Source organism: Vespa mandarinia, chromosome 14, assembly GCF_050613455.1.
Source record: "Vespa mandarinia isolate Hongniang chromosome 14, ASM5061345v1, whole genome shotgun sequence".
In the NCBI taxonomy this organism is placed as follows: Eukaryota; Metazoa; Arthropoda; class Insecta; order Hymenoptera; family Vespidae; genus Vespa; species Vespa mandarinia.
In genome coordinates, this window is record NC_140823.1 from 4,982,501 (window position 1) to 5,007,450 (window position 24,950).

The following is a 24,950-nucleotide window of genomic DNA, read 5'->3' on the forward strand; positions in this document are numbered from 1 at the left end:
GTCTATTAGCGGCCCATATTGCATGCTAGAATCCCTCCTAGCCGGATGGAAGATAAGACGACCACCGAGATTTTCCTGCGAGCTAGTTGCCAGCGTAAAAATCGTTTAACTTAGCGTGAAAGCGTCTACGAAGAAGAGTCATGGTAATGGCCGTGTATCTACATATATTAACGGATATCGATTATTAATAACGGATATCCGGGAGATACGAAGTAGCATAGGGCGCGGTATCGCGTGCGAAACTCGAAAAAGGGTCGACTTTTTATTTTTTCTCTCCAAGTGTCGACGATTACGTTCAATTCATTTTGCACGACGTTAACAAGCTCATATACTTAACTTCATTTTCTTCAATTGTTATGCTAATTTGTCGTCAACGATACAAACCTTTCTTACCGATAAACGTATCCACGTTTCTTTCTTCTGTAATTTCAAGATTACGATTTATCAGAATAAATTTTTCTTATATGTACGTATGTAATATTTTTTCGTACATTTTAAATAAAATTTCACGTAATTCTTTTCTTTAGATATAGAAAACAAATGAAAAGATATTATTTTTCGATACGATTTACCCTCACGGATGTCAGTGATTCACGAAAACGTTAGTTTACTTAACGTTTACTGATAACGATAACAGTCCGGTTTTACGTTTCTTTTTCCTTTGCCTCGTAGAAAAACGACTCGTCGAATCCGTTAGTACCGGGATTATATACGGATTTTCTAGATAGGAGTGCTAGAGAAATAATATGTAAAATATATACCCTAGAGATTATATAGACGTACAATTTATATACAACCTATCGAAATAAATGCCTAACTCTTTATTTTTTTTCTTCTCGCATATCATTTTCCTTCGTAAAAGCACACGGGATCCTTATCTCGAAGTAATCGACGTTCTCCTATCGTATCTCATTCAAGGGTCAAGGGTTAAGTTTTCATTTTCTCTCTCTCTCTCTCTCTCTCTTTCTTTTTCTCGCTCGATACATCGATGCATCACCTATTCCATGCACACGCACTCTTTAATGCTTTACTTTCGCGGCTGTGTGATATATGCGATAGGAGGAAGAGAGAGGGAAGAGGAAAGGACGATGACCCGTTGCCGATGACGAGGAACGAGCAGGAGAGGGAAAGGAGGGGTAGGACAGAGGGGAGGTAGACAGTAGGAACGAACCACTCCGACGATTCTCGATCTCGAGTCGGTCTAATGTTTCGTTCTAGATCTCTCATAATCTACAAATTTTCTATACGATATATGTATGTCTCTCTCTCTCTCTCTCTCTCTCTCTCTCTCTCTCTCTCTCTCTCTCTCTCTCTCTCTCTCTTCCCCCCTCCCCCTTCTCTAATCTTCTTTTTAATCATTATTTTTCAGCGTACATAATGGAACGACTCTTATTGTAACGAAATCCATTCTGATCCGATAAGATTTATTTATCTTTTTCTTCGAACAAAGCTGTGAATCTCGCAATCAAGATCTCGTGCGAAAACACCTGCGAACGAGAAGAAATTCTGCGTGTCGCAGGTGGGGAAGGGATCGGAGGGAGTAAAAGTCGGTCGTCCGATGTCCTCGATCGTTTTTTACCGAGGGTATTTATATCACTTTAGTACACACGTACGAACGTATGTACTCTCCCAAGTCGAGTCAATGAATCCCCCATTGAAGCGTGTTAAGTTTCATTGAAATTCGAAACTTCGAATGTTGAAGTCATGACAGTGACAAATCGTCGCACGGCCATCTGTCCCGTTAATCGCACGACTACTGTCATTTTTTAATATAAAATATGATCGATACGTATCGAATTGATCTATCCTTCGTTTCGATCATCCGCCTGAATTCGGAAAAGCAACCTCGGTCACTTTTGTTTGTTTGTTTTTTCTTCTTTTTTCTTCTTGAGGCGACGTTCCTTCTATAGTACTACGTATTATCTTTTAAAACATCAATTGATCGGGTCGATACGACAAGACTTTCGGAAAGAGCAATGAGTCATTGACTCTACATTTGATTTCGTAACGCGCTTACGAACTCGTTAGTTATATCGTCCTCCTTCTGGCTAATGAAGTCGAACTATGCAACGACGATTATTCTTTCTCAATCTGAAGAAAGAAAAGAAAAGAAAAGAAAAAAAAAAAGAAAAAAAAAACACGAAAAAATATAAATGGATAATTATATCTTTTTGATTCAATTTTCAAAGAAATTTCTTTTTCAAACGTCACTTGGAATTTAGTCATGTCTCCTTTAAAATGATTAATATTCGATTGGTTCTTTATTAAATAAAGATTTATTCGGATAACACTTAACTTCGACATATGGAAAACATGCGCTATTATTGCTTCCCATCGTACAGATACACGTATATACATAGGTGAATACCTACGTAAATTTATTTTTAAGCAAACCGGTACTCGAAACCTGTCTCTACATCGATCGAACGTTGGCGTTCACCGACGAGAAACAGTCGAGTGCGATAGAGAGCTTGTCGTAATTCGTGGCAAGACGAGGATATCACCGACGACCTACGAATCCTTACTTTTTCTTCGCTCTCTTCTATTTTATTTTCTTCCATCGACTTTCCTCTCGACAGCTATTTTTCTCCTTCTTTGCTCGAGTTAGCTATACTCTCGTCCCAAGACGATGTGCATTTTCATCAAAGGAGAGAAACGTATTTCCTCCAATGTCGCGTTCATTTTCAATGTCGTACGCGTGTTCCGTACGCGATGGCCCATTTGAATGGGAGTCGATATCTTATTCAAACGTCGACGACGGTCTTTCGGTGCATTCTCTCTTCCTCTCTCTCTCTCTCTCTCTCTCTCTCTCTCTCTCTCTCTCTCTCTCTCTCTCTCTCTCTCTCTCTCTCTCTCTCTCTCACCCTCTCTCTCATTTCTCTCCTCGTATCTCTCTTTCTCTTCGTCCACTCGGCACTCCTCCAGATAAAGAACATCCGACGCGTAGCTTTCTTTTTTCCAAATCATCCGAACGCAGAGAATAACGAAAGTCTGTCACGAATAATCAGCTGTTCTTGATTCCTTTGTATATATTTATATTGTAATAAACGCTCGCGAAGAAAGCTCCCACGATCGTAAAGTTTCCATTTGCCTGTTTATTTGTTTTTATCCAACAATGCGCTTCTTTTATCGATTGATGCATTTGCAATTTATTATTCAAATTTCTTTATATGATAATTAATATATAAATATTCGTATAAATGAATCGAATGAACGTTATGTTACTAGTTTGACAACTGCGATTAATCCTCTTGAAGAAGAAGTTTGTTTAGAAAATTTCATTTACATGCATAAGTATGATCGATTCAACGTGTTGAACTAATGCATCGATTAATTTTTGTTTATTTTTCTTTTTTCTTCTATAGTCTTCGAGCCAGTCGTGGGAAAGAAAATACGTTTCCGTCTGTTTCGGGTGATCGGTTCCTTACTACGATTACGTAAGCCCCAAATGCGGTAGTCGTTCGAAAACTGTGCCGTTTTACAAGGCAGAAACGATTTCAGGCCGATCGAAAGGGCGTTTCGCGTCGTTGCTTGCACGCACGCACGCACGCACTATACAATCACGCGATACGACAGATAGATCCTAAGAGGATTATAATAGTATTTCCACAAATTAAGATCTTTCTATTTTAAGAAATTGACGAGGTAGAAATTAGATTTTTAACAAATTTCAGCTAGCTATCTTCGACATCTAGCCTAAAGGTTCTATTTCAATCTAAAAATAAAGCACAAAATGCGTATCGATCTTTTTTCTCGATACGGTCGAGCGAAGAGCAGTCGACGATGGAAGCTTGAATTTAGAGCGTGATCCCTCTCACGGTCTTTTTGTCAGTAGCGAAAATCGATGCGGATATTGTATTCGGCTATTTTTGAGATAACCGCAAGCTCTCCCACGAAGGCTGTGTGTACCTACTACCAAAACTAAAACATACTTTTATATAAATTTTCTTTATGATAAAATATAGATTACGTCAGGGTTTGGTAGAATCAATGGAAATAAATTTCTCTCTTAGTTTTTGTATTTTCATTATAACAAAGGTTCTAATTCTTTCCCCAAACGAACAAAGTTTGTTACGATAAAAATCTATTTATTATCGATTCGTTTTTATACGAGAAATCATCATACCCCTTTCCATATATAGCACACGTGCTACGAATGCATGTTAGTTTTGTTGTGTATAGTAACATAAGCGGGAGGAGAGGGACGCTAGAAAGCTTTGAGTCTTCGTCGATTTTCCGTGAGAGAACTGTGTGTGTGTGTGTGTGTGTATGTACGAGTAGGAGAGAGAGAGAGAGAGAAAGAGAGACACACGTCGGATGCTTGCAACCGATTCTCTTTGAAAAGAGACAGAGACGGTGGATGTAGTCTGGGCGTCTGCCGGCCGTATGTACGTGGCTTTGTCGTGGAAAAAGGCTGAATATAAAAAGCATGCGGTGACGCTTTTCTCTTTCTTCATCCCCTCCTCGGTACTCTTCCTTTTTCTCTTCCTCTTCCTCCGGCTCCATTGGCGCGCAAAAATACGGAGGGGAAGGTACAAGCACAACGTTTTGTTTCATACCGAGCAACCGTGTTGCGTCGACGAGCTTATGCTACACTGCGCTGCGCCCTGCTTATGTATGTATGTAAGTATGTATGCGTACGTATATGCGTCTGGTGGCGCGGTGGTGGTGCATCGTCGATGCAGCCTACGCAAGTCTGTGTCGTCAGAGGGGATGATTTAGTTGAACCACGTTAAAACGACGCGTGGTGGTCGCCGCCGTGCGTGGCCGCGACGTAATGGCGAATTTGTCCACGGAATGGCGAGTTTAAATGCTTCGAAGCGTTACACCGTTTTCCTCCGAGTGTCAGAGACACGACTTACCTTTACAATTTTTTTTCTTTCTTTTTGATTAACACGTCCTATGTTCAATGGTCAACTTTTTGTCGACATTACTTAAAGATTGCACCTCATGTCCATAATCTAATAAATAAAAAATACTTATAACGATGTTGTAGGAACAACCTTGCCGTGAATGTATCTCGAAATTTAGGGAAAATTCGCGTTTGGAATAAGGTATACTTGACGAAAAGTTTTTTGCTTACTTTGGTAAGCATAATCCTTGTCGTGTTGTGTTGCCGGTTCGAAAAGTTCGAGTTACATCGGCTTTCTCCTTTTCTCGGTGTATTCACCTTTGTTTCAAAGTCAACGAAGCAACTTTAAGAGAACTCGAAGTACTCGCGTGGTGCGGTAAAGCGCATTGTGATGCAACGCAGCACGTCTTAAAACGTCACGCCTTTAATTACACCTTTAATCGACTTTTAATAACACGTAATACCTCAGTCGCTAATACGAGCGACTTTCGGCTTTAATTAGAGACTACTTTGCAAACTTGGCATTTTTTCTTTTTTCTCCCTTTTTTTTTCCCCTTTTCCTCGATTTACTTCGCAATCTTTATTCGTCCAATCGTGAACATAACGTTCTTTGTATCTTTTCAGGGTCGACACACCAAAACGGGTCAGTTGGCGGCCATCAAGGTCATGGACGTCACAGAGGTAATTTTCGAGAAACGATCGGATATATGGTATTTGTTTCGTTCAATAGCTTGTATGAAAATTAACTCGGAGAAATAGAGTAGTATATATCTTGGAAGTATCTACTAAATATACGAGATGCTGCTGTGCGTAATCTTGAAAAAGATAAATAATGGAAAATTCGTCGATTCTAATAAGAAATACATATGGGTGAGCGTACCGTAACACTCATTGGTGTTATATGCTCGTGTTCTCGGTTGTTCTCTCTTGTCTAGATTTGAATTACGCCGATAGAACGACGATGGCTTTTCCTTCTCTTTCTCCTTTACGTAGTGCATCCTCTCTTTTCAGTCAATCTTGTAACGCACGAGTAAATCTCGACTCTACTTACCTACTTAACGGCTAGGAACGGCATGTGGTTTCTTACAGCCATCTATGCGCACTGGAATTCTCACATTCTACGCCTCTAATGGTAATGGTTTTTGTTCGCAGGATGAAGAGGAAGAAATCAAATTGGAAATAAACGTACTGAAGAGGGTGAGCGCATTATAAAACAACGACGTTATGTTTTCTCATAAAATCAAGCCGATATTAGACGATGACACGCGTTGTGACTTTTTTTTTTTTTTATCGTCGTTCATTTCATTCCTCTTCTCTTCTACTTTTCTTTTCTTTTTTTTTGTCTTTCACAGTATTCGAATCATAGAAACATAGCTACGTACTACGGTGCCTTCGTGAAGAAGTCATCACCAGGGAAGGACGATCAGCTATGGCTGGTTATGGAATACTGCGGAGCTGGCTCCGTCACAGACCTCGTCAAATCGACGAAAGGTCAGAGCCTTAAGGAAGAATGGATCGCTTATATTTCGAGAGAAATATTAAGGGGTCTCAGTTATCTTCACAGTAACAAAGTAATCCATAGGGATATAAAAGGACAGAACGTACTTCTGACCGACAATGCCGAGGTTAAACTTGGTACGCACTCCTCTCTCTTTCTCTCTCTTTCTATTTTTTAAACAGACATTGTCATTCATTCCGTTGGAATAAATCCAAATCAGGATATAAGTTACTTTGTTCGTTTCGAATCAGAACAGAAAAGAATTTTTTCTTTTTCGACGGTCATTGTACGGGTGGTACGTTAGGACGCAGTTTAAGTAGTTCTCCTTCGTTGCAGTTGACTTTGGCGTTAGCGCGCAATTGGACAGAACGATAGGCAGAAGGAATACGTTTATAGGTACACCTTATTGGATGGCTCCAGAAGTTATAGCTTGCGATGAGAATCCCGACGCTACTTACGACAATAGAAGTGATCTTTGGTCTCTCGGAATTACCGCTTTGGAAATGGCTGAATCACAACCTCCACTTTGTGACCTACACCCGATGAGAGTTAGTTTTTAAAATGATATTCCTTAACGAAGCGATTCAGGCAAAATTACCTCTTCCTCCTCCTCCTCCTCCTCCTCCTACTAGTCTTCCCACGAGATGATCCTCTATTTGATTGTACTCTTTTAAACTACAGGCCTTGTTCTTGATACCGCGTAATCCACCGCCGAGACTGAAGTCCAAAAAATGGGCGAAAAAGTTTCATGGTTTTATCGAAACTGTATTGGTGAAGGACTATCATCAGAGGCCTTACACCGAACAATTACTCAAGCATCCATTTATTCGGGACCAACCGACGGAGAGACAAGTCAGAATACAGCTCAAAGATCATATCGATCGTTGTAAGAAACGCAAACAAGAGAAAGGTATAAAAAAATTCTTCTTGGATCGTTCTCATCCATCTCCTTGTTAAATTGTTCTATCTAAAAGAGTATTATATTGGTTTCGTAGAAAGAGACGATTATCGATACAGTGGTAGTGAAAACGAAGAAGACGAACCGGCATTGGCTGGCGAACCATCCTCGATAGTCCAAGCTCCCGGCGGTGATACATTAAGACGTAATTTCCAGCAAATTCAAGAAGGTCGAACGTTGACTCAAGATGTATCACCTCAAGCTCCAGCCGGTAAGGAAAAGCCAAATCAAGGTAGATCTCAGCGGGAAGTACCAGAACCAGGCCCGCCTGCGAGACCAGCCATTCCACACAGACTCATCGGTAAGTACTCGTTGATAATTTTATTAAGAGGGCTGGAAACCAAGAGGTAGTAAGAACATTATTGACATTTTAGTCGTGCCAGATCCGCAACCGCCTTCACGACCTTTACCACCGACACCTAGGGACGATCCACGACAATCCCACAAGGTCTCGACACCACCCTCCAATCATCAAGCACCTTCCGCTGGCGGTGGAGGTAGCGGGGGTTCTGGTGGTCAAGCTGCACCTCAAAGAAACAGTCACGTGTTTAAACCTATGGTAGGGATTTGTCAAAATTATCGATTAAAAAAAACGTTCCGTTCCGTTCCGTGCCTATGCTTCCTGTTAAAGCTTCCTTTTCTCGATGCTCTCCTATCAAACCAAAGATCATGAAAAAGTAATTGAATAGTATTTATATATAAAGTAGATAAGGCACACGCTGTCTTTATCCTTTTTTGCAATTATGCTATTTTTACCGATCCAGCCGTATTTTCTGTGAAGTGCATAGTTTCTCTCTCTCTCTCTCTCTCTCTCTCTCTCTCTCTCTCTCTCTCTCTCTCTCTCTTTCTCTCTCTCTGTACTTACAATACACTATGCATTTGTTTACTATATACATATATATATATATATATCTCCATTGCACGCAAAGTTTCGTTCTACTTGCTGTTACGGCATATAAGCGTGCACGCTACAGATACTAATAATATATACATGTATACGAACGCCCATACACTCACCGACACATTTAAGTCGCCTTGCACCCGAATTTGGAATGTATTTGGTTTTTGTTTTTTTTCCATGTTCACACGAACCGTAGCTGCCGCCGAGGAGGCCAGAGGTAAGAAACACGCACACCTATTCTTCTCCTTTGTCGTATTACGTTTCAGTATCGTCTTCTTTATGTTTCCACTCACATATATAGCTAACTTACATATCCAGTCAGTGGTCAGTATTTATTTAAAGAGTATCAAAGAATAAATCCTGTCACATTTGGTTTATATATTTTAATAAAAGTAATATATACACACTGATTGGTTATTAACTTTTCTGTATATGCACTAACTGTCTTTACTCGTTTCATCGATATTCTATCGCTTGAGCACAGCATTGTACTACTTTACGCCTCACTCCAATCATTTGACTGGACTTTTTACACGAGTAAAATCGTACAATGTTTAGAAGACAACAACACGTTTGTTGGTGTTTCGAGAATCGTCTTAGGCGGTGCCTCGTTGTGTCGGAAAACTGACCAAACGCTTAAAGTGTGTCTACTATAAAGAATTGTACATTCAATGTCATCGCTTTTTTCTCTTCGTCAAATTGTATCTGTTTCATGTCATGGAACGCTAGATCATTTTAACGATTAATCTTTATACGAAAATCATCTTGCGTATGATCATTTCCTTCACAGCGAGTAAATACGAAATTGGAGTGTCCGCGACATCGCTTATAAGTGCAGTACTTTTCCCTACTTTTCTGCCACTTTTCTGCCTTTCTGCCTTGTTTGGCTATCCAGTGGTGGCTTTTAGTATATTCTCAGAGGTGTCTCGGAACAGTGACTAACGGGGTTGTGCGTGTGTGCGTGTGGGTGGTAGGACTTGGACATGCTGGCCGCTCAACTCAACGAGCTTGGTGTGTCACAGGGCCCCGAGGCCCCGCCTAGGCCCAACAGGCAACATAAAGGCCCTCCAGCGACGTCAACCTCGAATTCGGTCCAGCCAGCGAGCGCTAACGATCAGAACAACAAACAGATGCAGCAATCCTCCAGTATTCTCGATCAAGTAAGCGTTAAAATCGCGTGCGCGGCTATGACGATGTGTATATTATTGGTACATATTTTCCTAGATTCGTCCTCTTTTTCCATTTTTCTCATCCCTCGTATCTTCCTCTTGCTTTATCCACGATCTCCTTCTTCATGCGAAAGTATTTTACAGCGTCTTGTGCCTTGTGTAAAAAAAAGAAAAGAAAAGAAAAGAAGAAAAAAAAAAAGAAAAAAGAAAGAAAGAAAAGAGGTAAAAAAGAAAGTCACGACGATGGAAAAGTCGATGACGTTTTTGAAAAAATTCTTGTAAAGGGCGATGATGCTGAATCAATGTGCTATTTCTTTTCTCATTCTAGGCACTGTCGATCGAGAGTGACAGCGACGACGATCTCGAAGATGCTGGTAGTAACAATTTGAGGAACGATGGTACACTTCTTGCTAGCGATCCGCCTAAGCCTCTGTAAGTAGGATATGATAATTTATGGAACATGTAGCTCTTATGGCGCATAAAATAATTACGAGAAGTGGGTCATGTTCGTCCGCCGCTAGAGTGTGTGCGTTTGTGTGTGTGTGTGTGTGTGAGAGAGAGAGAGAGAGAGAGAGACGACTTGTAATGGAAAAGGGTGGATTCATATCATAACGCGAAGCGGAAGAATATGACTTCAATGCCGACGCGTTTTTCCTATTAATATTAATGCAATTTATTTCGTTTCATCTTCCATCATGCTCATCCCGTGCTTCGACATACGCTTTATGTGGCTGCCGTTTATCGTCGCCGCATCAATCCCAACGCATACCACGAATCTCATCATGTCATCGTTTCACATCGTTCTTCGCATCTGATTTTCCTGCGGCAGTCCCGAATTTTCTCCTTTCAGGCCATCATCGGATTCGTCGTCGTCGTCCTCGCACAACGCTCAGAATTCGCATCACGAAGGTAAGCCAAAAGGTAGGACATCGACAAAGAATTATTTATTACGTTTTTATTTTATAAATTATACACATACAAGCTAAACTGCCATCGAAAAGTTTCCCCGTGATTCATGTAATTTATAATGCTGCTGTTTTGCAGGTAATAAAGAATGAACTCTGATGTTTATTTCTTATAGTTATACTTTTACATATCTGTTAAGAAACTTTTCAGTTGCAATACTTTTACTTGTACCTTTACCCCCCTCCCCTGTTAAATGGTCATGCATAAGATTGGTGTATTTCAAGTAAAATCTTGATCGAATATCTATTCTCGTAGCGATGTATTTTATTTGAATTCTAATTTGTAGGTGGAGCACCCAATCGACCATTACCACCGACGCCAGATGAGGAAGAGTCCGGAGATCGTACATTAGTCATGAAACGAGTGAGTATAACTTTCAAGTCCGTTGTGCAAGCTAACAAATACCCACGTAGCTATATTATCTTCTATTATACGATATACTCGATCTATGAAGAGCCACTAATATACCGGTACAAATTGATATGTACAGAGTGTATGTGACCTATACATTTGTTCTGTGTAATCACGTTTTGGTAGATTGCGCAGAGCGTCCGCCGTCTTTTCTTTTGCACGAACGAGCTGCTTAGATACATCTTCTCTCGTTCTTCATACTTTTTTTTTTTTTTTACGTTCCATCGTTAAGGTAAAAGACGTCTTTTTTGCGAGTTAGATATATTTACACGGGAAAAGAATGTTTTTAATCCTGTACAGTGACAACGCACGAGCACGGATTTAAACGAGTTTAATTCAAAGAGCATTGATCTTATCGTTATAGCAAACAGTTCGTATTATTCGATATCTATCGGCATATTTCATGAAAAATTACGATTCTTCGAACGAGAGAAAGGAAACGCGGACGACTGCGTAGCTCATACGTTTTATTTTATATTTTTCTGCACCTATCTCGTACATTGATTGATATCCGGAACTAATTCAATGGTATTCGTTCGCTCAACCCCCGCCATATGTTCATGATCAATGACTCGCCGTGACTGAACCTTGTACGTTGAAAGAAAAATACTGTGGTGCACTGCCTTGTGTCTGTACTTTTGTCGCTGTCGTACGGTAATCCCCTCCCCCCACCCCCCTGCACCAATCATACACGATCGATAAATACATTCGCCATCGTAGACTATGCTGCACCGATGGTGGAGATTTCCCTTGATCAATCTAAACACAAACGCTTCCTTTAATACACATACTTACTACACATATATACTTTAATGATACGATCAAAGACACTTTGCCGGAAATCTTTGCGTCTTTTTGTAAAGTAAAAGACAAAGTGTTTACCTAAAGTAGAAGACAAAGAAAGGGAGAGAGAGAAAGAGAGAGAGAGAAAGAGAGAGAGAGAGAGAGAGAGAGAGAGAGAGAGAGAGTGAGAGAGAGAGAGAAAGAGAGAAAGAGAGATAAAAAAGGAGAAGGAACTTCAATCACAACTTCACCACCGGTTAGCAAGCTTAGTCGTTCTCTACAATGTCGTTACATTTCCATCGCATAAACTAAACAGCACCATCACCTATCACATTGTTATTACCGCACGTATCTTTTTTTCTTGTTTTTTTTTTTCTCTGTCATCGTACCATTACCCTCGTCGTCGTGCGCGCCTTTAGAAACTTAGTCAGACATCAGACGATCGTGCAATGGCTAGCGACAACCGCCGCTCAGAGATAGACGAGCAGCTCCTTCTGAAGGAGTGGGACTTCACCCGCTTCTTTCAGGGTTTTAACGAAAGGTTGGATAAAATGAAACAGGAGCACCAGCAAGAAGCGGCGGTCGGTACGAGCAAATCTGGCAGCGAGGATCGTTCCTCTTCTTCCGGCGAAAGAACCCTTAAGAGGCAGGAGCAGTTAGCGCGTAGGAAATACGAGCAACAACAACAGCAGCAGCAGCAGCAACAGCAGCAGCAGCAGCAGCAGCATCATCATCAGCACCATCTTCATCAGCAGCACCAGCAGCAGCAACATCAAAAGCAACAACACCAACAACAGCACCAGCAGCAGCAGCAGCAGCAGCTTAAGGCGGTTCACAGACGACAAGAGAGCGACTCGAAGCTCGGTAACACCTCGAGCGCATTCGCCCGTGCATTCCGCCGCGAAAATTCGGATTTTTTTCCGTCAACGAGGCACTCCGCTTATCTACAAAAGTCGGATTCCTCGAGATCAAGCATATTCGCGAGTGGTAATCGTCGCGGCAGCGAGATAAGCGTCGCAGGTATAGTCGGTAAAAAGGGCAATGCTCTTAATACCGGCGAGCCCGTCCTCACGGACTTCTCGTTTGGACGCGATGGGCCCCAGAGGCCAAGGAGAGAAAAGACAGAGAGCGAAATCGTCTTTGGTAACAGGCACGAGGCGAGGAGACTCGACTTCGGACGCAATAAAGACGATACCACAAGGAGACGCAGTTGTAGACCTTCCGATGCGGCCCTGGCCGCGCCAGATGACGCGGGAACGATTAAATCCACGGCCAGTACAACGGCTAGCGAGTACAGCCCTGTTGTCACCCAGGTCAGTCCCACCTGCGAGTCCTGCCTGTGTGCTTGCCTGAACTACCCCCTTATCTTCCTACGTCGGTTCGACCCTTCCGATAACTCTCTCATCGTCACATTTTCCCTTCGCGAACTCGACCTTCTCCCAATGACCTTCGTATAATATCTTCCGGTGTCTATCGATATTCGATTTATACCTCTCCTTTCTTTCGTAGCCATTTTATTTCCACTCGATTTACTTGATCCATTTTATTCTATATCTCATTTAATGTCTCATTTATTGAAATTTAGTCTGATCCCTTCGAGTATTCGATACCAATATCAAAATCTATGATCACCAATCTTAACATCGTTCCTTTAGCTGCATCGTGATCCTCTTTTATTTGCGACGTCTTTATTTTCTTTAGTAAGAGAGAAAAAAAGGATACGCTTGAATCGTGTTTTTTTTATGATTAAAACATAGTTGCAGCTTAGAGCGTTAGAGTTTAATTTAGGACCTAAGAGACGATTATTGATAGACACCGTTCCGCAGTACCCGTTTTTTTTTCTTCTTTTTTTTTCTCTCTCTTTTTACATTTTTTAATCCATTCTCCGACATCCAACGGCATATAACGTTCACATAGAAGGCTAGTCAGCTACGCTCGAGTTTTAGGCGCATAATATCATCCTATACCTCCCTATATCATCGTTGATTTTCACAGTTTTGGATACAAGTAGCAGCGAAACATATTATATAATTACTACTAGTGCTACCAGTGCTATACTACTATTACTACCAGTATCTCACTATCGCTACTACCTTCTCTACAATATCAGTAGATTCTTTGATTCGTGCTAAGATCTATCGAGTCTTTCGACAGTAATAATAGAGATATAACGGATATGTTCTTTAACGATAACTACTGCTACTACTACTACTACTACTACTACTACTACTATTACTACTACTACTACTACTACTACTACTACTACTACTACTACTACTACTACTATTACTACTATTACTACTACTACTATTACTAATATTTTCATTTTTTTTTCTACGATCTCTACTTAACCATTGCTTAGGAGAAAGGAAGTCACTTATGCTGCTAATACAATTCCTACTTTCCACGCTCTTCGTTGATCTTCCTGGAGAAACCGAAGAGTCGATCTGAATCCTCTCGATTTGCGGAATCGATCGGAAAAGCACCGAGATATTTATCCAAATCATTGGATATACAAATCGAACCTTAATACGTCAGCTGAAATTAATGATTCTTCCAAAGAATCATGGTTAGTTTATCTCAACGAATCTTTGGATATTTTTTTTTCCTTTATATTTTTATTTATCTAATTTGTCAATATTTCCAGTATCGAGCGAACTTTATTTTTCTTTTTCACGTTACTTTTGAATTAACTTGCGAAGGCACAATGATGTTCTAATTTTCCACTTTTATTCTTTTTTGCTTTCTGAAATCGAGCATAAAAGATATAGTTTATTTACATTTCATTTGATTTATATTTCTTATTAATTTTCTGTTATTAATTCCGTAAGAACGAGGTGCATTAGTTAAATCGTTATTCCACAGACCAATTCCGTTTTCAATGATCCTTTGATCCTTTCGATTTACTGGACCATTCCTAATCCTCAATCCTCATATCGTCTAATCAGCACGCTGTAATATGGTGCAAAAAGATGTACGTTAAAATCGTGCGCCGAATCCTTTCTTCAGCGACGCTCGTTACGAGACCCGTGCCTGGACGCAGGATTAACAGCATGGAATTTTTGTATGAGGGAGGGAGGGAAGGGGAGGGGGATTTGATTCGTCTCATCTCTTCAGATCAAAACCACATTACGGACGCAGATTATGCTTTCATCGCTACTGCCACTATCCTCATCGCAACGACACGTCGCGGGATTTTGGGAGAGATGGCTATATACGTGATTGTGGCGTATATTTTTTGCCGAAATACGTCCGTATCTGTTAATCCGTTAACTCTTAATGTTGCAAATTTTGTCGCATGGATTTTTATATTATTTTTCTTTTCTTTTTACGGACAAATGGTCCAACGTATTACACCAAAATCTAATAGAAATCCCGACAAATTTTTGTACGTATCTAAGGGAGCTAATTTGCAACGTTAAGTTAAGCTTCTGCAATAATAAAATGGTGTGGAAGAAAATGAACTTACAGACTCACAAAAGAACTTATAAACTAACGAATATTCCAAAGCTTTAATTGTGCTTTTCATTCGACAACAAGTCTATTGGCTATGTGGGTAAAAATTAATGTCTCTGTGACTAACTATGATAATGACGTTTTTTATTTCGAAAAAAAAAGGAACAAAAAATTCGCGAATGTCGATTGTCTATATTTCAACACGATCAAGTCCAAATTGTTTATAGGAAAAAAAGAAAGAAACTTTCAAAATAGATCGAGTATATTTTTTTCTCTTTAAATAATTAATGTCAAGTCAATCGAAACAATATATGAGTATGTTTATAAGAAAACGAAATTATATACGTACCAAAGGTTAAAAATAGAGAATTACATCTTGGTTCGTTAATGAACGTCAATTGGTTTCGCTTGGTCTTGATCGCGTATATAGAGATACTTCGACCTGCCAATAACCATATTAACCACCCGCAAAATATATAACATATAATATCGTCTTTATTTTTAATCCACGATCTTCAGAGAAACATCCGCAAAATATTCCCAGAATCTTCAACGTAAGAATAATCCCGTTCCTATGATTACCATAATAATAAATTACAACGACTAACACACAGACTCGTTCATTATCGCAAGTTCATCGAGAATTATCGGGGAGACCGAACGATCGAGGAGTGACCGTGAATTACACCCATTAACATTCATCTCGAAAACTTTTATGAACGAGCTTTCGAAGATTCACCAGAAGAACGACGATCCTATGTATTTTCTTCCTCCTCCTTCTCCTCCTCCCTCCCCCGAAACAGAGAAAAAAGGGAAAGAGAGAGAGAGAGAGAGAGAGAGAGAGAGAGAGAGAGAGAGAGAGAGAGAGAGAGAGAGGGAGAGGGAGAGGGAGAGAAAGCCATATCCGTCAGCGATTCCGAAGTGTTTGCGTGTGTTTTGTGCTAACAAATTTTAAAAACCATCTGCCTTGAAAAGTGCATGGTCGTGGACGAGAGATACATGGAAAGTGAAAAATCTGCGAGATGAGAGTAACGGAGGGGGAGAGAAAAAGGGAGGGAATAAGAGAAAGATACAAAGTAAGGAACCTTTAAGAAGAAGAGGAAATCGACTGAGATCAGGATCAAAAGAAGGACAATAATTGGGGAAATAAAAAAAGGGAGAAACAGAAAGAGAGAGAGAAAGAGAGAGAGAGAGGGGGGGGGGAGAGATGGAGAACGTGACATGATCGATGATGGATCGATTTCTGAACGACGTACGAGGCTATAATTTGTGATGATCGTGCTCCACCATATGTTGCATGACGCTTGTAACGATAGATGATCTTTGTGCCTCCGAATGTGTGATCCTTGACGGGTCGCTGCTGCTGCCTCGTCCCTTTTTTTCTTTTTTTTTTTTTTTGTTTTTTTGTTCCTCGGCATGCGCAAAGTACGCTTGTTCTTTTTTTTTTTTAAACTTCGTCTATGTGCTGTTCTAGCATGGCGCGTGTTGACAACTTTAGTCGATAATAATTGTTTGTTTTTGACGTTTATCGCCAGCGATGATTCAGTTGATCTTTGTGAAAGAACGGAAGAATGCACGATCTTAAGTTCGTATTTTTAGTACACGTAGGTTTACGATTGTAACAATGTTTTTCTTAGAATATCGTAGTTTTTGGTCGGAAGAACGTATTAGAAAATTTTGCACAAGTTTCAGTGAAGCACCAGACGCGTTTTGATTGTTCTAATCAAAACGTCGATTATCGGTGACAGGAAATGTTTTGTTATTAATAGATACACTAATACGAATATAATACGTAAGTAGCAATGTGGTATTTATGTTTCGTGTTAAATTTTCAAGAGGGTCCCTATTTTCGGAATTTTTGTTTAACTTTGTGTATTCTTTGTTGTAATTAATTCAAGATATTTTCGAGCTTCGGAATTATATTGTATAATCTTTACGATAGATTATCTTTATGGTTTCGATTGCGAATTAACTCTTAAATATACGTGTGCATAGATTTATTTGGGATAGATCCACAGGATGATTCTTAAATATAATTATTATGTAGGTTAGTTTTATTTTATAATTAATATATTGTCGCGAGTTAATGTAGCTCGCCACAATATTATGACCTTTTCGTACGATTTGCTTTTGATCACTGTTGCGTTATTAAGAAGCTTTATACGTTACGGGCTATATAATTTTAGATAACTTGCAAATAAAAAAAGAAATAATAATAAACAATCGGACGATATTTAAATATCGATTGCATGTATTTAGCTCGACTATAAGTCTATAATTTATGAAATTGTGATACTAATATTTTTAATTTCTTCCCAAGATCTTTCTTTTATTTATTAGATTTTTTTACAAAACGGGGTAAAAAAACAAGAAAAGAAAAATAAACGAACGAGCATTTACGTTCTTTCATTTCGCACTTTAGTTTCGTCGTCATCATCATCATCATCATGATCATCATCATCATCATCATCATCATCATCATCATCATCATCATCATCATCATCATCATCGTCATCATCATCATTATCATCATCATCATCGTCATCATCATCATTCGCTTTGTTCACGATCTTCGCATAATGTTATATTCTACTTATTTATTTGTTGTTTTTTTTGCTCTTTCTTCATTATTGCCTGATTCTATCATGCTATTTTGCATAGTCTTCCAAGCGTTTCCTGCACTTTCGAAATATCCTCATTTTCGTACAGATTGTATTCCCTTCAAACTTTTTCGATGATTCAACAATGTATTATTTCCAGTTCCAATTTCATTTCCTTCTGCATAATCTGTTTTTCCAATTTCTTAATCGTTTCGTGGAATCGGTTGTTGAATCATTGTGAATTTAATTCTGTCAATGAAACGAAAGATTTCCGATTCAAGAACTGATCCACGGACGATTTATCGATTACTATCTCGCCCTTTATTCTTTATCTTTTTCTTTTTTCTTATTTTTTTTTCTATTTTTTCTATTTCTTTTTTTTTCCATTTAATACACCTTATAAAGCTTCAACTAAAAAATTCGTTCCTTTTGCAGAATCGAGAAGGTGGTGATCGACCAAGAGGAGGCGGAGGTGGTGGCGGTGAATTTCAAAGGTCAGACTCGTCGCCTGGTTCAAGGCCAAGCTCGGTTTTACCGGATCTTTTGACTTCATCGCCGGGTCAACGTCAGGACAAGTCGACAAGCGAGGAGGTCAGATACACTTGTCTTTGCTTTTTTATGTTTCTGTTCACATTTTCTCTTTCATGTGTATATATTATATATCATAGTACTATATATTATATATACATACGTACCGTCGCTTATATATACTACATGTATATATGTGTATACAGTCATAAACATTACATTGTATATACATATATTTCTATAAGAGCACATTCGCACACGCTTAACAAAGTTGAAGAAATCAATTCTGTGATTTCTGCGTCACACAATGACGACACGCAATTCTAATCGCGCTTACTGCTGCTAAGTCCAAGTCTACGTTAAGTCGGAAAACAGTTTTGCAGAATTTCTTGAGATGATATGTCGAAGGAGATCGTGATCAAAGTATAAGCGTATGCGTTATCATTATTATTATTATTATTATTATTATTATTATTATTATTATTATTATTATTATTATTATTATTATTATTATTATTATTATTATTATTATTATTATTATTATTATTATTATTATTACTATTATTATTATTATTATTATTATTATTATTATTATTATTATTATTATTATTATTATTATTATTATTATTATTATTATTGTTATTATTATTATTGTTATTATTATTATTGTTATTATTATTATTATTACTACTACTACTATATGCACAATTATTTGAATATTATTCTTTTGTCGATCTGTTGTGTCGTGAGTTTTGTGAGCGTCGTGGCGTAGATCTTCGCGATAGTCATTGGCTGCGTTTGTTCATCGAAATTGTATATGTACTTTTATCAAGTACATATAATACAATCAATTATGTTTCATATTTTTCTTTATCGAGTTTTGTGTTAGGAAGTTTTCAAGACTTTTCCCAATGAATTTTTCTAAACGCAGCTAATCACAGTAAATATTTTAAGCGTGTAGTGCCACGTGTGGTCGCCAACTTGACAAGATATATACCAAGTATTTTGAACGATATATTTTGTCTACATTGACAAAATCCTCATTATTTAGAATGAAGAATGATTGTAAAAGAAATGCAAGGCATATACCGGTGAAGAGTTGAACGAATACACGTGGAGGTGGCTTATGCTTAATGTCGGTACCTTGCGAATGCATTAGTGAATAGTCTATTGGGTGCATTTCGTTAAGCCGTTTTCGCTATGAAATTTTCTCTATATGATGATTGAATCGTCGGCACGCAGTTAGAGCAAAATTTGGATTGTTTGAACGATCGTAGTACCTCGTAATATATTTCAGTACTTGTTTGTCCTAAAATAATAAAAAAAAAAAAAAAAAAAAAAAAAAAAAAATGTAAAAAATATATGAAATTAAACCAAAAGCAGAAGAAATTACGCAAGAACAAGATAATTGGCACGATAAACGATTAGTGTAAACTGTATAAAGATACGTAGATTGGTGTCATTCGATAGTCCGAGAGAAATGGGATTGTTCAAATAGCAAACGCAAGGCGACATCAGAAAGCAGCTACGTGATTTAGCGAGGAGGTACGTCAGGGTGGTGCGCGGGCCGTGACGGCAGGGGAAGGATGAGAAGTTAATCGATCGATCGATCGAGATTGTCGACGAAGCAACCTCGTAGACAAATAATAATGTGCGATCTTAGATAGTAGTTTAGAAATCGAGTTAGAAATTTTCTTCCACTTACTACTACGTACTTTTTACCCTTTATCTTATTCCCGAGATCGTAAACGCGCATCAGAAAACAGAAACGATGCATCGACTTTTTTACACTTTCTAACTTTCATAGCAATTTGTATATCCTCTGTTTTCTTTCTTTTTTTTTTTTTATTTCGTAAACATTCGGCCATTGATATGTTTCAATAATAATTCCTCTTATTGTATATTGTTCCGAACAATGCTCGACTTTTCGATTTCTCTTTCTTTGTTCACGCGACGATACGAATCTCTTCATTAGCGAATATATCTTCCTGTTTTCTGTTAAGCACGACGATACTTTTAAGGATGACAAAGATAATTAGAGTTGATTCGAATTTGCGTAGAGAAATTAGGGAGTGAATCTAGATATCACTGTTTTCTTTTTTCTTTCTTTTTTTTTTTTTTCAATGTCGATAAACCCGCGTGTAAGTAGAGACGTGAGCGCAAAACATTTTATTACAAGTTGAAAATATACCAAGCAGCAAACAAAAATTATCTTTGTTGTAATTATAATCATGAGATGAATATTTTTGATAATAAAATTCGAAGAGTATTCTTCGCTCTAAAGAAAAAATTTTTTCCTATCATTAAGGATTGATAAATGTACATATTTGATTAGACAATTGGTTTATTCGGATATAGAAGTAAAATTTTGAGCGATTGAGATCGATCGAATTATAGCGATCTTTAAGTTATAAAGCAAGAATGGATCTATAAGTAGTGAAAAATGATTAATTGTTATAATTGATTATTAATATTAATCGAAATTACGCGAATGACACGTCTCTTCTTACCGCGAGTGTCCGCGTAAGCGGATATTTCACGTTTGTCAGCGTGACTAATTCAGGATTATGTTGTGTGTTGTGGGACACGCGGAGCTCTAACCCGAAGGGCAGGGCCCTCTACTGACCATCCCATTCCCAATACTAATTGCAATGTAAGTATTTATTCGTCCATCTACGATTCAATGTCGCTTCTTTCTCTTCTCTTATGAGAATTCTCATTTTCGTATACTCTGAACAGAACATACGATACGCGAACATAACGATTGTCGTGTATATAGTGTATATGCATATAGAGTTTATGTACGTATATGCGTTCACGCGCTGTACGTACGTACGTATAAATACGTATGTACGCGTATACACGCATTCTCGGTTTCTGCACTGTGCACTGCGCAAAGGAATGACGTTTTTTCGTAAAGCAATACGTACGTTCTACCACCCTCCTTTTGGTTTCTGGGCTCTTTTCCTGGTGTCACGCAATGTGAAATAATCGTTAACACACGTCGCGAAACACGGACACGTTGTTCTTTGGTTTTTCACATCCTTCTCTTTCTCTCTCTCTCTCTCTCTCTCTCTCTCTCTCTCTCTCTCTCTCTCTCTCTCTCTCTCTCTCTCTCTATCTATCTATCTATCTATCTATCTATCTGTCTATCTATCTGTTTATCATTTTTTCCTTCTCTATTAATTTATCTATTTCTTCCCGATCGTGCAAGTTGTTTTTCTTATGACTTAGTAAAAAATCGTGTACGGATATTAAAGATTACATTTACGAGATCGTATTTACTCTACTAATTTAGCATGAATACGGTTTTACTTTTTCCAACTGTATTATTAACAACAACACCTACGTCTCATCGTATAACACCATTGAGTTTAAGTTAAAGAAATTTAACTTGCGAGAGCAACATCTGTATTTACTTTTCGTTTATGCGAAATTTCATTAACGTAGACGTTTGAGTAGAGTTCGTAGAATGAAAAGAATCTCGATTAATTCGTACCCGAGGAACTTATTTCAAAACTAACTCCATTAAATTTTATTGCATGTTATACATTTATTAGACCAATACTTTGCGATATCTTTCTGTCGTTTGGACTAGTTTTTCCTTTTGACTCATTTCATCTGAAATCGATCATTTTTTCTTTTTTCTTTTCAAGCAACGTTTCTAATTTTGTTTCGTATCCTACGTTTTATAGTTTTCATAAAGAAATAAACGTACCTAAACGGATTTAAAGATTGCTAAATTTATAGCCCTTCGAACAGATTAAAAAGAGTATAATTTTACTTAGTACTAAAAGTACGGTTATACTTTTTATTTGATTGAGGGAAGAGAGTACGGTTACTATATAAGTTTAGTAATCTTTTTTCATCCCTCGCGAGGAAAGTCCGTCAAGAACTATGATATATATACATATATATGCATGTATATATATATATATATATACATATATACATATATATGTATTTGACACGAAACAAATTTAGAAACGTCAGGCGAGAAGAATAAATGATGTTATTTCACATGGAATGGTTTTTTAAAATTAGTGCCATTTCCATCTTGTGTCTTCGTTCTCTGCTCGTTTGCGAGTTTAAAATTCGTCGCATTTTCTTGTCTGGCTAACTTTTGTGTGGTGCGTATGGTAAAGGAATGATATCTACATATCTATTTTTTTCTTCTTAATCTTCACTCTTTAAAATCGAGCCTGTCATTGATTTTGTATCGGGAGAAGGGCAGCAAGATCCTTCTTCATCTTTAATCACAACATCCTTCTCTTCTTTTCCTGCGATTCTACTACGAAGCGCACGTATCATTGATAAAGCTCGTTCGTCGAGTTCGATCATGGAGTCGTATTTGTTGCAGTATCGACAAGCGGTTAAATCACCACCCCCGTTTGCACTTCAACAGAAACAGAGATCATTCCTGACATTTGGATTCGGTGCTGGACCAGCGAGGAGAGAATCCCACGTAAACGTTAACGTGACACCTACGAGTCACGATTTGGCCTCCGATACGCCTGAAATACGAAAATACAAAAAGCGTTTCAATAGCGAGATTTTATGTGCCGCATTATGGGGTAAGTCGCGTTTCGAGTAAATTCGGTAAAAGCGAGGGCGCGTTCGTTTTGATCGGGCTTTTTACACACGTTTTAGAATGAATTTATGCAATAATATTTATGTAATAATTTTTAGGGGTGAATCTGTTGATCGGTACGGAGAACGGGCTGATGCTGCTCGATAGGAGCGGACAAGGGAAGGTTTATCAGCTGATCAGTAGGAGACGTTTTCAACAAATGGAAGTACTCGAGGGACAAAATATTTTGGTTACCATAAGCGGTAAGAAGAATCGTGTGAGGGTCTATTATCTCTCCTGGCTGAAGAGTAAGATTTTACGTACCGACGGCCATAGCGATGTAAGTACGGACGGTCTACTATATGTTTTTATTGATTTATCGGAATAGAACGTGTGCAATATATTAGACGTATATGTTATGAGAATTGATTTGACATGGTTGACATACAATCGTATTTGACATACTTGTGCAGCAAGTCGAGCGGCGCAATGGTTGGATAAACGTCGGTGATCTCCAAGGAGCAGTGCATTTCAAAATAGTCAAGTACGAAAGAATAAAGTTCCTTGTCATCGCGTTAAAGGACTCGATAGAGATCTATGCTTGGGCACCAAAGCCCTATCATAAATTCATGGCTTTCAAATCGTTCGGAGAACTAGCCCACAGGCCGCTTCTCGTTGATCTAACCGTCGAGGAAGGAACGAGATTGAAAGTTATTTATGGAAGCGCCGATGGATTTCATGCTGTCGATTTGGATTCGGCGACGGTTTACGATATCTATCTACCGAAGCACGTGAGCACTTAAGAAAATAAGAAAGTTTAACGCGCGAATAGAGGCACTTTGAGCTCGTGCACACTGATTTACGATTTTCCTCGATCGTTACAGACTCAGGGACCGATTTGTCCGCACTGCATCGTCGCCTTGCCGAACAGTAACGGCATGCAACTTTTATTGTGCTACGACAACGAGGGCGTTTACGTGAATACCTATGGCAGAGTATCCAAGACGATGGTCCTTCAATGGGGCGAAATGCCAACGAGCGTCGCTTACATCGGCACCGGCCAAATCATGGGATGGGGCAACAAGGCGATCGAGATTAGAAGCGTCGAAAGCGGCCATCTCGATGGCGTTTTTATGCACAAGAAAGCTCAACGGCTCAAGTTCCTTTGTGAACGCAACGATAAGGTATCGATCGTTATTCTATTTTATATGGCGCCTGGTTTACATAGCGGTACCGACATGTAAACAAAAATCATTTTGTTCGTCGAAGGTCTTCTTCTCGTCAGCGAAGGGTGGAAGTTCGTGCCAGATTTACTTCATGACGTTAAACAAACCCGGCATGGCTAACTGGTGATCCCGAATGAGGCCGTGTCTGGCCCCACGAACACCCCCGCGGATTTTGACACACAATCCACCGCGTGTGTCCGGTTACACGCCATCGGCGCGCACCCTCTACCGCCCTTCACTGCCAGGCCTGAGCGCCATGGAAACGAGGATATGCGCGCACCAATACCGACAGCATCATCATCATCATCATCATCATCGTCATCATCATCATCGTCATAATCATCATCATAATCAGCACCATCATAATAATAATAATAATAATAACAATAATAATAATAATAATAATAATAATAATAATAACAATAATAATAATAATAATAATAATAATAATAATAATAATAATAATAATAATAATAATATTATTAGTCAGCGTCAAAGTCGACATCATAGTCAACGTCAACGTCACTATCAACGTCATCTCTCGACGCGTATTTACGATGATTACGAGGAAGAGGAAGAGGAGGAGGAGGAACAAGAATTAGAGGGTGGAACTTACAACGGAAGATACCGACCATATCCTCGACTCTCGTTACGAAGCACCTCGGGGACTTTAACTTTTGTGAATCTTCTCGTCAAAAGGTTCCTGTGCTTTCTCGTTTGCCCGCCCTGCGGACCGCGCGGTACACCTTAACGCGATCGATCCTCTCCCCTGGGATGGTCTTTTTTCTCCCCCAACCCTCCGCGATTTTCCATTCCGACGAAGATTAAATGGGAAACGAGGCAAATGAAAAAAAACAAAAAAAAAAAAAAGAAAAAAAAGAAAGAAAAGAGAAAAAAAGGAAAAAAGAGAATAGAAAAAAGAGAGAGAAAAAAAAGTAATAAATGAACGAGCGCGTGCGCCTGGATGAACTTTGTACTTTGTCGCTCGCTGATAAATCGCTGTCGAATCGTCGTCCCTTCTTTTCCTCGTCG

General features: G+C 38.8%; 1 protein-coding gene across 18 annotated transcripts in view; it reads left to right on the top strand.

Annotated features, from left to right (window-relative positions):
• The window catches only part of msn (serine/threonine-protein kinase msn), a 30,428-nt gene extending 6,043 nt beyond the window's left edge, over positions 1-24,385 (top strand). The window contains exons 3-21 of one of the 18 annotated variants that reach the window (XM_035862282.2): positions 5,477-5,533; positions 6,005-6,049; positions 6,205-6,487; positions 6,687-6,898; positions 7,032-7,260; positions 7,346-7,609; positions 7,683-7,867; positions 8,406-8,426; positions 9,184-9,369; positions 9,707-9,810; positions 10,208-10,299; positions 10,631-10,707; positions 11,958-12,851; positions 18,030-18,185; positions 22,528-22,696; positions 22,812-23,032; positions 23,166-23,483; positions 23,577-23,876; positions 23,962-24,385. In XM_035862282.2, the coding sequence (XP_035718175.1) occupies positions 5,477-5,533; positions 6,005-6,049; positions 6,205-6,487; positions 6,687-6,898; positions 7,032-7,260; positions 7,346-7,609; positions 7,683-7,867; positions 8,406-8,426; positions 9,184-9,369; positions 9,707-9,810; positions 10,208-10,299; positions 10,631-10,707; positions 11,958-12,851; positions 18,030-18,185; positions 22,528-22,696; positions 22,812-23,032; positions 23,166-23,483; positions 23,577-23,876; positions 23,962-24,045 (3,897 nt within the window). In that variant the 3' untranslated portion in view covers positions 24,046-24,385. Of the gene's footprint in view, positions 1-5,476; positions 5,534-6,004; positions 6,050-6,204; positions 6,488-6,686; positions 6,899-7,031; positions 7,261-7,345; positions 7,610-7,682; positions 7,868-8,405; positions 8,427-9,183; positions 9,370-9,706; positions 9,811-10,207; positions 10,300-10,630; positions 10,708-11,957; positions 12,852-18,029; positions 18,186-22,482; positions 22,697-22,811; positions 23,033-23,165; positions 23,484-23,576; positions 23,877-23,961 lie in introns of all 18 variants that reach the window. The other 17 variants (XM_035862278.2, XM_035862279.2, XM_035862280.2 and 14 more) reach the window with 17 other exon arrangements.
• The last annotated feature ends 565 nt before the right edge of the window (positions 24,386-24,950 follow it).